General features: G+C 51.4%; 1 protein-coding gene across 11 annotated transcripts in view; it reads right to left on the bottom strand.

Annotated features, from left to right (window-relative positions):
* Positions 1–2916: 2916 nt before the first annotated feature.
* Positions 2917–12927, bottom strand: part of scrib (scribble planar cell polarity protein) — a 226854-nt gene continuing 216843 nt past the window's right edge. For all 11 annotated transcript variants that reach the window (XM_072576533.1, XM_072576538.1, XM_072576540.1 and 8 more), the window contains one exon: positions 2917–4595. In XM_072576533.1, the coding sequence (XP_072432634.1) occupies positions 4536–4595 (60 nt within the window). In that variant the 3' untranslated portion in view covers positions 2917–4535. The remainder of the gene's footprint in view (positions 4596–12927) is intronic.

Raw genomic sequence — 12927 nt, 5'->3', positions numbered from 1 at the left:
TTCTTCAAAAAACTCATTCAATTTTGTGAGTCATGATTTCCCACGCACAAAAGCCATGTTGACTATCCCAAGTCAGTCCTTGCCTTCCCAAATACATGTACATCCTGTCCCTCAGGATTCTCTCCAACAACTTGCCCACCACCGAGGTCAGGCTCACTGGTCTATAGTTCCATGTCTTGTCTTTACCACCCTTCTTAAACAGTGGCACCACGATTGCCAACCTTCAGTCTTCTAGCACCTCACCTGTGGCTATCGATGATACAAATATCTCAGCAAGAGGCCCAGCAATCACTTCTCTAGCTTCCCACAGAGTTCTCAGGTACACCTGATCAGGTCCTGGGGATTTATCCACATTTAACCGTTTCAAGACATCCAGCACTTCCTCCATTAGATTTCTAAAATTCATTTGTGTGATTTGGGCATTTTGGCCGAGTCAGCATTTACTACCTGTCTCTTGTTGCCCCTTGAGAAGGTGGGGGTGAGCTGCCTTCTTGAACTACTGCAGTCCATGTGCTGTGGGTAGACCTACAATACTCTTAGGGAGGGAATTCCAGGATTCTGACCCAGTGACACTGAAGGAATGGTGATATATTTCCAAGTCAGGATGGAGAGTGGCTTGGAGGGGAGCTTGCAGGGGGTGGTATTCCCATGTATCTGCTGCCCTTGTCCTTCTAGAAGGACTTGGCAGAGTTTGGAGGGTGCTTGAACATTCACTCCCTCCGCTGGTGACACTCAGGAGCAGCAGTGTGTACCATTTATAAGATGCCCTGCAAGAAATTCAAAGATCCTCAGACAGCACCTTCCAAATCCCTGACCACCTCCATATGGAAGGAAAAGGGCAGCAGATCCATGGGAACACCACACAGCACCATGCTGACTTGGAAATATATCTCTGTTCCTTCACTGTCACCGGGTCAGAATCCATCATTTTCTTCCTGATGGCAGTGAAGGTGAACAGAGACCAAAAGGTTCAAGTTGGCAGCTCACCCCCACCTTCTCAAGGGGCAACTAGGGCTGTGCAATAAATACTGGGTCCAGCCAGAAATGCTCACTTCTCACAAGTAAATAAAAATAAAATCCTTGGTAACTGGAAGCAATATTGTTATGTGATGCTGAGAGACGATGTGATGGGCGAGAGTCAAAACTTGCTTTGCTGGAACACAACATTCTTGACAAACCCAAGATGCAGAGATGAATTCAAACTTCCAATCTGAACTTCAGTCATGGAACACGGAAAATCTGGAGGTGTATCCCCCAAAGGTCTGTGGATGTAGGATTAAACTTTCAGACTTGACATGGTTTTCATTAGGCAGTAATAGCTGGGGGCCTTAAGCCAGAATCTGTTTTAATAGTAAAACAGACATGAATTGAATGGCCTCGTCCTCTTACCTTCTCCAACAAAAACTATTAAGTTAGTTTCCTGCATTCTGCAATCACGGTTAGATGGAATTAAGATATTAGTTAGAAAATCTGCTCAGACCACAGCTGGAATATTGTGAACACACTTGAACACACAGATTAAGGGGAGATCTAATAGAAACTTATAAGATACTTGGCTTGGAGAGGGTGGATGCTAGGAAATTGTTTCCGTTAGGTGAGAAGACTAGGACCCATGGACACAGCCTTAGAATTAGAGGGGGTAAATTCAGAACAGAAATGCGGAGACATTTCTTCAGCCAGAGTGTGGTGGGCCTGAGGAATTCATTGCCGCAGAGTGCAGTGGAGGCCGGGACGCTAAATGTCTTCAAGGCAGAAATTGATAGATTCTTGATATCACAAGGAATTAAGGGCTACAGGGAGAATGCGGGTAAGTGGAGCCATGATTGAATGGCGTAGTGGACTCGATGGGCCGAATAGCCTTACTTCCGCTCCTTTGTCTTATGGTCTTAAGATATACTGGAGGCAGTCCAGAAAAGGTGAACTTGGCTGATCTCCGTTATGGAGGGACTGTTTCTCTCTTTATTCATTCATGGGGTGAGGATGTTGTTGGCTGAGCCAGCATTTATTGCCCCTCCCTAATTACCCAGAGGGCAGTTGAGAGTCACCCACATTGCTGTGGATCTGGAGTCACATATAGGCCAGACCAGGTAAGGATGGCAGATTCCTTCCCTAAAAGATATTAGTGATCCAGATAGACCTTTCCCAATAATTGACAATGGTCATGGTCCTCATTAGATTAATTCCAGATTTTTATTAATTCAATTTCAATTGAAAAACATTCCCATCTGCTGTGGGGGATTTGAACCTGGATCCCTGGAAAATTAACTGGTCTCTGGGTTAACAGGCCAGCAAAAATACCATTTGGCCATCACCTGCCCTTGGTATGAGGAGAAACGGAGGAGGTTGGGCCTGTACTCACTGGAGTTTAGAAATGGGACAGGTGACCTTATGCAACAAACAAGATCCTGAGGAGATGTGGAAGGATAATTCTTCTGAGGGAGTGAGTCTGTGAATTCTTTACGCTGAAGGCCGTTGAGGCTGGGTCATGAAGTACATTCAAGGCCAAGATGGACAGATTTTGAATTAGTTGCTGAATCGAGGGTGATCAGGAAATGCAGGAAAGTGGAGGTGAGGATTCTCCAATCTCATTGAATAGCAGAGCAGACTTGATGGGCTGAATGGCTTATGAAGGAATGGAAGGAACTGCTGATTTGGACGGTGAACAGAGAGAGACTGTTGGACCAAGTCTGGGCTGTTCGTGCCTGTACTTTGTAAGTGGCTGGCGTTATAGAAGAGCAGTTGGGAAGGTGCGATATTGACTGTGAAGCACTTTCATCTTTGGCTGTTTTTGTTAAAGATGATCAATGAAGTCTTTCTTTCAAAGGAAGTGTGTCACGTATGAAGGTCCAGCAAGTTAGAGTCTGTTACAGAGAGGCACCAGATATCCCAGAGAGGCGATGAAAAACAGCAGGGTCATTTCGAAAATGAAAAGTAAACTTTAATGAACCCTGGAGCACAAAATATACGTCTTTGGTTGTACAAATTCACTAGTTCCAGTCTGAGATGAGCCGAGAGGAAGCAGCAAGCTGTTCCTGTTCCATGTAGTGACTGTGGCTCTCTGCTGTGTCCAGGGATCACCAATGATTCCCACACACAAATCGTTCCAGTTTCATAATTACGATGCAAAACCAGTGGAGAACCTGTATCAAGCTGGCCTGATCACTCAACCCCATCCAGTTCAACTGAAAACAACGTGCTGAACATCAGCCCCAAGATGATTTATACCAAATCTACCCCATTAGCAGCACATTCTAAACTTGTGTGGGTCTGGGACAAGGTTCTGGGGACAGTCAGAACTATAACTTGTATCCAATTGCTGGAAAGCTGATGGTGAGGTGGGAGATGTATTAACCAGACTGCCACACAATTATCCATCACTTCTCTATGAGAAAGGGGTGGTGGTGGTTGGGGGGGGGGGGGGGGGGGGGGCGTGTATGCAGTGTGCTTCAGCAAGCCCCCTCTTCCTCACACCTGGTCACAGAGGGAACGGAAACACAGAGGATCCTGGATCACCCATCGCAGCTCCCACTTTGTGAACACCCCACAACACCCACCCCTCTCTGCATGATCAACCTTCCAATTCTCTCAGACTGGTTTAGAGCAAGTTACAACATCATGTCTCCCCCCCAGCGATACTCTGTGCCCTCGGCTGGTTAGTTACTGAACACAGTCTCTGTCTGATTCCAGCAGAACCAAGCAGGTGAGAATGTAGTATCTCCCAGTTTCCCTGGAGTCTGACATGCTTTAGTGTTAAATGGGATCTCTTGCCAACAGCCACACCCACCAACTGCTGCAGGCTATGATGAGTCTGTCCATCGCTGCTCCTTCCCCCAGTCGTGCTGAAAGGGTGGGGCAAGAGGCATGTCCTTGATTGAGTCAAACCTCTGATTGCGTGCTCCATCAGCCACGGTCTCCTTGGCTGGTAAGACCCTCCTCTCTCTTTCTCCCGGGGACTTTGTGGCTTCATTACCAAGGCTCATGCAGCCGGAACCCCCACCCATCTGCTAACCTCCCTGCCCTGCCCTCCCACCCTCTCCCCTGCCCAAGCCCACAGGAGGGGGCCAGCAGGCACTATCCCCTTTCCATGCAATGATTTACTCACTCTGGTTTATGAACTACACCCCAAGACACACGAGCTGCCACCACTATGAAGCGCTAGGATCGAACTGCAGTTCCACACACACCCCGATACTGTGTCTGTCAGGCAGGAGGAGATCTGCAGCACTGTATCAAACTACAAGAGGTGGCTTTGGCCTTGAACCTCGAATCTCTTCCCTACCCCCCCCCACCCCACCTCCTCATTAAAAACCGTATAAAATCCTACAGGATTAGTCTCTGCCAGAAATTAAAATCCAATTCACCTAAAAACAGAAAAGAACACAGAGTCTGTAAGATGTGAAGTGCGAGCGAGGGCACTTGGTGCTGGGAGGGTGAAGTGTCCTTTTGCCAGGGTTGATCTCACGTTGGCACAGTGCTCTCAGTACTTTGCTGTAATGAATGTTTGTGGCTGTACATGGTGGCACTGCCCAGTGTGGTCAGCGCTGGTAACCGGCAGTTATCCCCCATCTCCTCACTGTCCTCACCAGGCCGGGTGACTGAGGGGGAGAGAGAGCAGAGAGAGAAAGAGAAAACTCATTAGAAGGGTGAAACGAGGAGGGGAGAGCTGGCCAGGCCAGGCTCCAGTGACCAAGCCTGGGCCCTCAGAGGTTAATGCTTATAAATTATTGGCTCAAAATCACAGGCACTATTAAAAACAATGCACAAATAGATAAACAACTCAAATGGCTCTGTGAATACTTTGTTAAACATGTACATACAGCAAGATTCCACAAAGTGAGTCAGTCAGACTGGTGAGATCAATCTGGGACAACATTTCAGAGAGAAGCATCAGGAGAAGGGGAATACGCAGGTCCCACTGGGAACTCGTGTTAATGGAGCAGGGCCATTACACTTTGTTAAAAACATCTCACACCTGACCAATAAAATTTAAAAAAATATTTTACAAGGTATCAAGTACAAGAGTGGAAAAATGGCGCTGGAAAAGCACAGATCAGGCAGCATCCAAGAAGCAGGAGAGCTGACGATTTGGGCATAATTCCCTCATCAGTGACTCTCCTGCTCCTCGGATGCTGCCTGACCGGCTGTGCTTTTCCAGCAACACTCTCTCAACTCTGACTCTCCAGCCCTCACTTGCTCCAAGGTATCACAGATAAAGCTGGTTAATAAAACTAAGCTTCGTGGAAAAGAAAGGTGGGGGACCAATTGGGTAAAACAAAACGGATTTAATGACAGAACACAATGAGTTGTGGTTGGAAGTTAACTTTCAGACTGGAGGCTGATGGACTATGGGAGACCCAGCAGTCAGCGCCAGGACTCGTGATCCTTTTGCAATATATAAATGGTTTGGGTGTTGGAATACAACGTTCTCTTTAAAGAACGGTCAATGATACCCAACTCAGAGCCGTGCCTTCAGTGAGAACAGAGAACAGTACAGGATGAGACCAATGGACAGTAACAGGACCTGGGCAGGCTGGGCCAGAGAGTGGCAGATGGAGTTTAATACAGAGAGAGTGAGGGGATGTATACTACCAGAGGGGAGGGGATGGGAGGGGGGAATATAGACAAAGTGATACGATTCTGAAGGGTTTGCAGGGACAGAGGGAGCTGGGCTTTCATATACACCCAGTTTCGATGGTGGTTAAAGCTCATGGGGATCTGGACTTCAAACATAGAGAAAGCAGGGAAGAGACTGTGAACCTTGATCAGACCCTGCTTAGGCCCCAGTTCCTGTCATACCCCTCCACCCCTCAGGAAGGATGTGAGGGACTCAGAGGGTGCTGAGAGATTGACCAGAATGGTCCCAGGGATGAGAGATTTCAGTTCCCGGGTCAGGTTGGAGAGATTGGGGTTATTCCGGTCGGAGCAGGGGGCAAGCAAGGGGAGCTTAGATTGAGGTACAAATAATGACAGGCATCAAAGAGGTGGACAAAGACAATTATGCTGTTGTACAAGGACTGAGGGACAGAGATTAAAAGATTTTGATAAGAAGGATAGTGAAGGTGGCGTTTGGTATGCTTTCCTTTATTGGTCAGAGTATTGAGTACAGGAGTTGCGAGGTCATGTTGTGGCTGTACAGGACATTGGTTAGGCCACTGTTGGAATATTGCGTGCAATTCTGGTCTCCTTCATATCGGAAAGATGGTGTGAAATTTGAAAGGGTTTAGAAAAGATTTACAAGGATGTTGCCAGGGTTGGAGGATTTGAGCTAGAGGGAGAGGCTGAACAGGCTGGGGCTGTTTTCCCTGGAGCGTCAGAGGCTGAGGGGTGACCTTATAGAGGTTTATAAAATAATGAGGGGTATAGATAGGGTAAATAGACAAGGTCTTTTCCCTGGGGTCGGGGAGTCCAGAACTAGAGGGCATAGGTTTAGGGTGAGAGGGGAAAGATATAAAAGGGACCTAAGGGGCAACTTTTTCACTCAGAGGGTGGTACGTGTATGGAATGAGCTGCCAGAGGATGTGGTGGAGGCTGGTACAATTACAACATTTAAGAGGCATTTGGATGGGTATATGAATAGGAAGGGTTTGGAGGGATATGGGCCAGGCGCTGGCAGGTGGGACTAGATTGGTTTGGGATATCTGGTTAGCATGGACTAAAGGGTCTGTTTCCGTGCTGTACATCTCTATGACTCTAAATACAGGGCAGTATGGGGAGCTGGGTTCTTTAAAGTGCAGTGAGTGATATCTGATACTCACCGTCCTCCTGGTATGGAAGTACGAGGGGAAGTACAAGAGGATGAACGGTTTCAGAAGGAAACTGGACAAGAATATGAGGGAAATGAACTTGCAGGCATACGGGGAGTGTGCAGAGACGGGTGTGAGACTGACTGACCGGACTGCTCCTACAGGAATGTTTCTCTGGGGATTGTGGTGTCATTATGGGTGAGGACATGACACTAAGATGGCTGAGGAACCTCTGAGTACTGTTTTGAGTAGGGGGATACACCATGTGGATAAGAACTGTTACCGTGAGCAAGGTGGTGCTATTATCCTGTTCTGGAGCCTAGCTTCATATCTGGGACACACTGGCATTGGAGTTGATAGAGAGTGAGACCTGTAGGGGTAGTGTTCAATTATAGGATGTACAGATGTGGTTAGGATCTCCACTGGTGGAGAACATTAAATCTCACCCAACTAATTACGATTACGTTGACAGAAGCTTTTCATGTTGACAGGAATTATTGCAAATTGTCATTTGGTTAGTGTAGAACTTGAATTTTGTTTAAAACAAAATCAAAGCATTTTGTCTTGAATTCACCAGGACCATGTGCAAGCATTACCAAACCAAAGGGAAAACACGATGGATGATGAGTAAGGGGACTGCTGATTGGTTAGCAAGTGAACTTGGTTTGGAAGGAGTACTGCCACTTGGACTGCATTAGTAATTGACGACTGACAGTTAACTGCTAAGCAATGTTTAAATTTTAAACCAGGTAGGCTGACTGTGATTGGTTAACAGGTGGAGCCAGTTGCTTCAGTCAGCTGCTGCTTTGCAGGAATGGACCCCTCTTCTCATGCAGTGGCAGTGTCCCTATATTTGGACTGTGAGGCCTGGGTTCAGGTCCCTTCTGTTACAGAGGTTCATATGTTTATATGATATAGGAGCAGAATTAGGCCATTCAGCCCATCAGGTCTGCTCTGCCATTCGATCATGGCTGATATACTCCTCGCCCCCACTTGCCCGCCTTCTCCCCATAACCTTGTAACCAATTCTGTCTTACTCCCCCTTAAATGTACTCACTGTCCCAGTATCCACTGCCCTTTGGGGGAGCGAGTCCCACAGATTCACAACCCTTTGGGAGAAGTTGCTTCTCCTCAACTCGGTGTTAAATTTGCTCCCCTTTATCCTCTCGTCCCAGAATGCCCCACTAGAGGAAGCATCTAGTCCACATCTATTTTATCCACCCCTTTTATCTTCTTGAATATCCTCATTCTTCTAAATTCCAGAGAGTATAGGCCTGAACTGTTCAATCTCTCTTCATGTGGTAAACCCCCCACCTCTGGGATCAACCTAGTGACCCTCCTCTGAACTGCCTCCAATGCCACTACATCTTTCCTCAAATAAGGGACCAAAACCGTGCACAATACTCCAGGTGCGGTCTCACCAATGCCTTGTACAGTTGCAACAATCCTTCCTTACATTTATATTCTACTCCTTTAGCTGTAAAAGCCAACATTCCATGTGCTTCCTTAAGAACCTGCTGTACCTGCCTGATTTCTGTGTCTCCTGAAACACATACAGATCTCTGAACAGTTGTGTGATAACATGTCTGAACAGCTTAACTGGAAAATAGCTTGCTTTGCAGGAACTACACGAGTGACGATTGCCACTAACGGGATCTAAAAAATATTCTGCCCATTAACACAAGAGGCGTAATGGGGTATATAAATTTCAGTGTCAGTGTGATGCCAGGGTTTATAGGCCCAAGACTGGCCAATCATATCAGGCTGTCCTGTTTGTCTGTTTGGAATAAGTTATTGACCATTCCCAATTGTCCAGCCCGCAAAGCCAAAACACAACCCCATTTTGCAACTCGACAACATTGCTCAGAAACTCCTCAGTGTGTGGAGATCAGATTTCCAATTGTCTGCTGGGCTGGTTGTGAATTCTCGGTAACAGACTTGCTGCTATCCAGCAATTCATTACTCAGGGCAATGCCCTGACTACAGCCACTGTTAACCGACAGGTGCTTCCTCCCTGTTTGCCGGCCAATCAGTACACTTCTCTCATTCAGTATAAATACTGTCTTCCCTTGTGTTTGTATTACCTGCAAACTGCCCTGCTGAGTGCAAGACTAAATGCTTCCAGAAAGTGGGGTTTTTTCAGCAATAATAAATGATTGTTCTCTATTTGGGGTAAATTAGATTAGATTAGATTACTTACAGCGTGGAAACAGGCCCATTGGCCCAACAAGTCCACACCGCCCCGCCGAAGCGCAACCCACCCATACCCCTACATCTACCCCTTACCTAACACTATGGGCAATTTAGCATGGCCCATTCACCTGACCTGCACATCTTTGGATTGTGGGAGGAAACTGGAGCACCCGGAGGAAACCCATGCAGACACGGGGAGAACGTGCAAACTCCACACAGTCAGTCGCCTGAGGTGGGAATTGAACCCGGGTCTCTGGTGCTGTGAGGCAGCAGTGCTAACCACTGTGCCACCGCGCCGCCCACAAGGGGACATTGAAATCTGAAACAAAACAGAAGGTGCTGGAAAAGCTCAGCAGATCTGGCAGCATTTGTGAACAGAAATCAGAATTCCAGGATGATTTTTGGGGGGGGGGGAGCACTCATCTTCACACAACAGGGAAGGAAAGCTCTCCTTCAAAAAATGGCTGAAATTTGGGAGATAATTGAAACTCAAACAAAGGTGATGATAGTTAGACTTTGGGTCTCTAAACTATGAACCAAGGACATGCAGGCAGGATCACGCTGATCTCGGATGTAAAATTTGTTCTTCGATGAGGACTGAAAACAGAACTGGCAGTTATTGTAGGTCACCTTCTGTACCAACACGGACACTGCCAACCCCTTCACTCATGTGAAGACAGAAAATGCTGGAGATCACAGCATCCATGGAGAGAGAGCAAGCTAACGTTTCACGTCTACGTGACACTCCATTAGGGAGGATGTGAAGTGTGGGGGGGACAGCATTTATGTTCCAGTGATGGAAGGGGCACTGGGGCTGGGTGGGGAGGAGGAGGAGGAGGAGGATAGTTCAGACTAGGTGATCGGAATGTGAGGATGGTAGAACAATGATGTGCCTAACTGCCAGACAGGGAGAGAAAACATGGTGACAGAGAATGTAACAAGTGAAGCTAAAAAGGGAAGGAACGGGAGTGAGTTCACATTCTGAACTCAACATTAGAACATAGAACAGCACAGGCCCTTTGGCCCTCGATGTTAAAGTAACCAGCTAAGGGAAGGTGCACAGATCGGAGGGGCTCTGTAAAGCGGTCACCAGTCTGCATTTGGTTTCTCTGATGTCGAGTCAGCCACATTGACGATAGTGAGTACAATCCACAAGACTGGAGGTGGCCCAGGGGAAATGCTGCTTCATCTGGAAAGGCAGTTTTAGCCGTTGGATGGTGAGCAGGGAGGAGGGGAAGGGAAGGGACAGGCGTTGCACCTTCTGCAGTTACATGGGAAGGTGCCATGGCCATTGAGAAATGGACTAGGGTGTCCCAGAGGGAAGGGACCCGGTGACATGCAGAAGTGAGCACATGCTGAAGACATTATATCCAGGTCAAAGTGCACATGGGTCATGACCCCATTCCAATCCCAACACAGGCTCTGTGCACACACAAGGACTACCCTACCCCAAATCCACAGCTTGTCAAAGCAGCGACTCCCCTGAAGTAAAACATCAAAGTGTAAGGAGACAATGGGAACAGTGAGGATATCAGCCACACTGACAGACAGTCACCAGCCTTACTCATGTGGAGGGCAAAGAGGACAGATGACAAAGGTAGGATGGTCAAGGACTGTCCCAGCCAGCAGGGGGAGCCACGGGCCTGGGGGCGAGGGTGTGTGTGTGTGTGTGTTGTAGGTTGGGGGGGGATGGGCTTGTACAGGTGGGGGGGGGTGGTTGTGTGTGAGGGGGTAGGGATCTGTGTGTGTGTGTGTGTGTGTGTGTGTGTGTGTGTGTGTGTGTGTGTGTGTGTGTGTGTGTGTGTGTGTGTGTGTGTGTGTGTGGGGGGGGGGGGGGGGGGATTGTGTGTGTGTGTGGGGGGGGAGAATGTGTGTGTGGGGGGGGGAGGTGTGTGTGTGTGTGTGGGGGGAATTGTGTGTGTGTGGGGGGGGGGGAGAATGTGTGTGTGGGGGGGAGATGTGTGTGTGTGTGGGCGGGGAATGTGTGTGGGGGGGGGAATGTGTTTGTGTGTGTGTGGGGGGGGGGGGAGAATGTGTGTGTGGGGGGAGAGAATGTGTGTGTGCGGGGGGGGAGAATGTGTGTGTGCGGGGGGGAGAATGTGTGTGTGGGGGGGGAGAATGTGTGTGTGTGGGGGGGGAATGTGTGTGTGTGTGGGGGGAGAATGTGTGTGTGTGGGGGGGGAGATGTGTGTGTGGCGGGGGGGAGATGTGTGTGTGGGGGGGGGGGGGGGAGATGTGTGTGGGGGGGGAGATGTGTGTGTGGGGGGGGGGGGGAGATGTGTGTGTGGGGGGGGGGGGAGATGTGTGTGGGGGGGGGATGTGTGTGGGGGGGGGGGGGGAGATGTGTGTGGGGGGGGGAGATGTGTGTGGGGGGGGAGGAGGAGATGTGTGAGTGGGGGGGGGAGGAGATGTGTGAGTGGGGGGGGGGGAATGCGTGTGTGTGTGGGGGTGAACGTGTGTGGGGGGGGAAATGTGTGCGCGTGTGGGTGGGAAGTGTGTGTGGGGGGGGAGGATGTGTGTGTGGGAGGGGGAGAATGTGTGTGTGGGAGGGGGAGAATGTGTGTGTGGGAGGGGGAGAATGTGTGTGTGGGAGGGGGAGAATGTGTGTGTGGGAGGGGGAGAATGTGTGTGTGTGTGGGGGGGGAGGAGAGATGTTTGTGTGGGGGGGGAGGAGAGATGTGTGTGTGGGGGGGGGGGAGGAGAGATGTGTGTGTGGGGGGGGGAGAGAATGTGTGTGTGGGAGGGGGAGAATGTGTGTGTGGGAGGGGGAGGAGAATGTGTGTGTGGGTGGGGAGAGAATGTGTGTGTGGGAGGGGGAGAATGTGTGTGTGTGGGGGGGGGAGGAGATGTGTGTGTGGGAGGGGGAGATGTGTGTGTGTGGGGGGGGAAATGTGTGTGTGGGTGGGGAGAGATGTGTGTGGGGGGAGAGATGTGTGTGTGGGGGGGAGAGATGTGTGTGTGGAGGGGGGGGAGGATGTGTGTGGGGGGGGAGTGTGTGTGGTGGGGGGGGGATGTGTGTGCGTGGGGGGGGAGGAGATGTGTGTGTGGGGGGGAGGAGATGTGTGTGTGGGGGGGGAGGAGATGTGTGTGTGGGGGGGGGAGTGTGTGTGTGGGGGGGGGTGGATGTGTGTGTGGGGGGGGGATGTGTGTGGTGGGGGGAGGGTGTGTGGTGGGGGGGGAGTGTGTGTGTGTGGGGGGGGAGGAGTGTGTGTGGGGGGTGGGTGGGGTGGTGTGTGGTGGGGGGGTGTGTGGTGTGGGGGGTGGTGTGGTGTGTGGGGGGGGGTGTGTGTGGTGGGGGGGGGTGGTGTGTGGGTGGGGGGGGGAGTGTGTGGTGGGGGGGGGGTGTGTGTGGTGTGGGGGGGAGGTGTGTGTGTGTGGGGGGGGGAGTGGTGTGTGTGGGGGGGGGGTGGTGTGTGTGGGGGGGGGTGGTGTTGGGGGGGGGGGGGGTGGGGGTGTGGGTGGGGGGGGGGGGTGTGGGGGGGGGGGGGGGTGTTGGGGGGTGGGGGGGGGGTGTGTTGGGGGGGGGGGGTGGTGGGGGGGGGGGGGGTGTGGGGGGGGGGGTGTGGGGGGGGTGGTGGGGTGGTGGGGGGGGGGGTGGTGTGTGTGGGGGGGGTGGGGGGGTGGTGTGGGGGGGGGGGTGGGTGTGTGGGGGTGGGGGGGGGGTGTGGGGGGGGGGGGGTGTTGGGGGGGGGGGGGGGGTTGTGGGTGTGGGGGGGGGGGTGTTGGGGGGGGGGGGGGTGGTGGGGGGGGGGGGGGGTTGGGGGGGGTGGGGGGGGGGGTTGGGGGGGGGGGTGGGGTGGGGGGGGGGGGGGGGTGGTTGTGGGGGGGGGGGTTGGGGGGGGGGGGTTGTGGGGGGGGGGGGTGGGGTTGGGGGGGGGGGGGGGGGTTGTGGGGGGGGGGGGGGTTGGGGGGGGGGGGGGGTGTTGGGGGGGGGGGGGGGGGGTTGGGGGGGGGGGGGGGGTGTGGGGGGGGGGGGGTTGTGGGGGGGGGG

The sequence above is a fragment of the Chiloscyllium punctatum genome, chromosome 8 (assembly GCF_047496795.1).
Source record: "Chiloscyllium punctatum isolate Juve2018m chromosome 8, sChiPun1.3, whole genome shotgun sequence".
In the NCBI taxonomy this organism is placed as follows: Eukaryota; Metazoa; Chordata; class Chondrichthyes; order Orectolobiformes; family Hemiscylliidae; genus Chiloscyllium; species Chiloscyllium punctatum.
The sequence above is the reverse complement of the archived record's forward strand: the minus strand, read 5'-3'. Positions and strand labels throughout refer to the sequence as shown.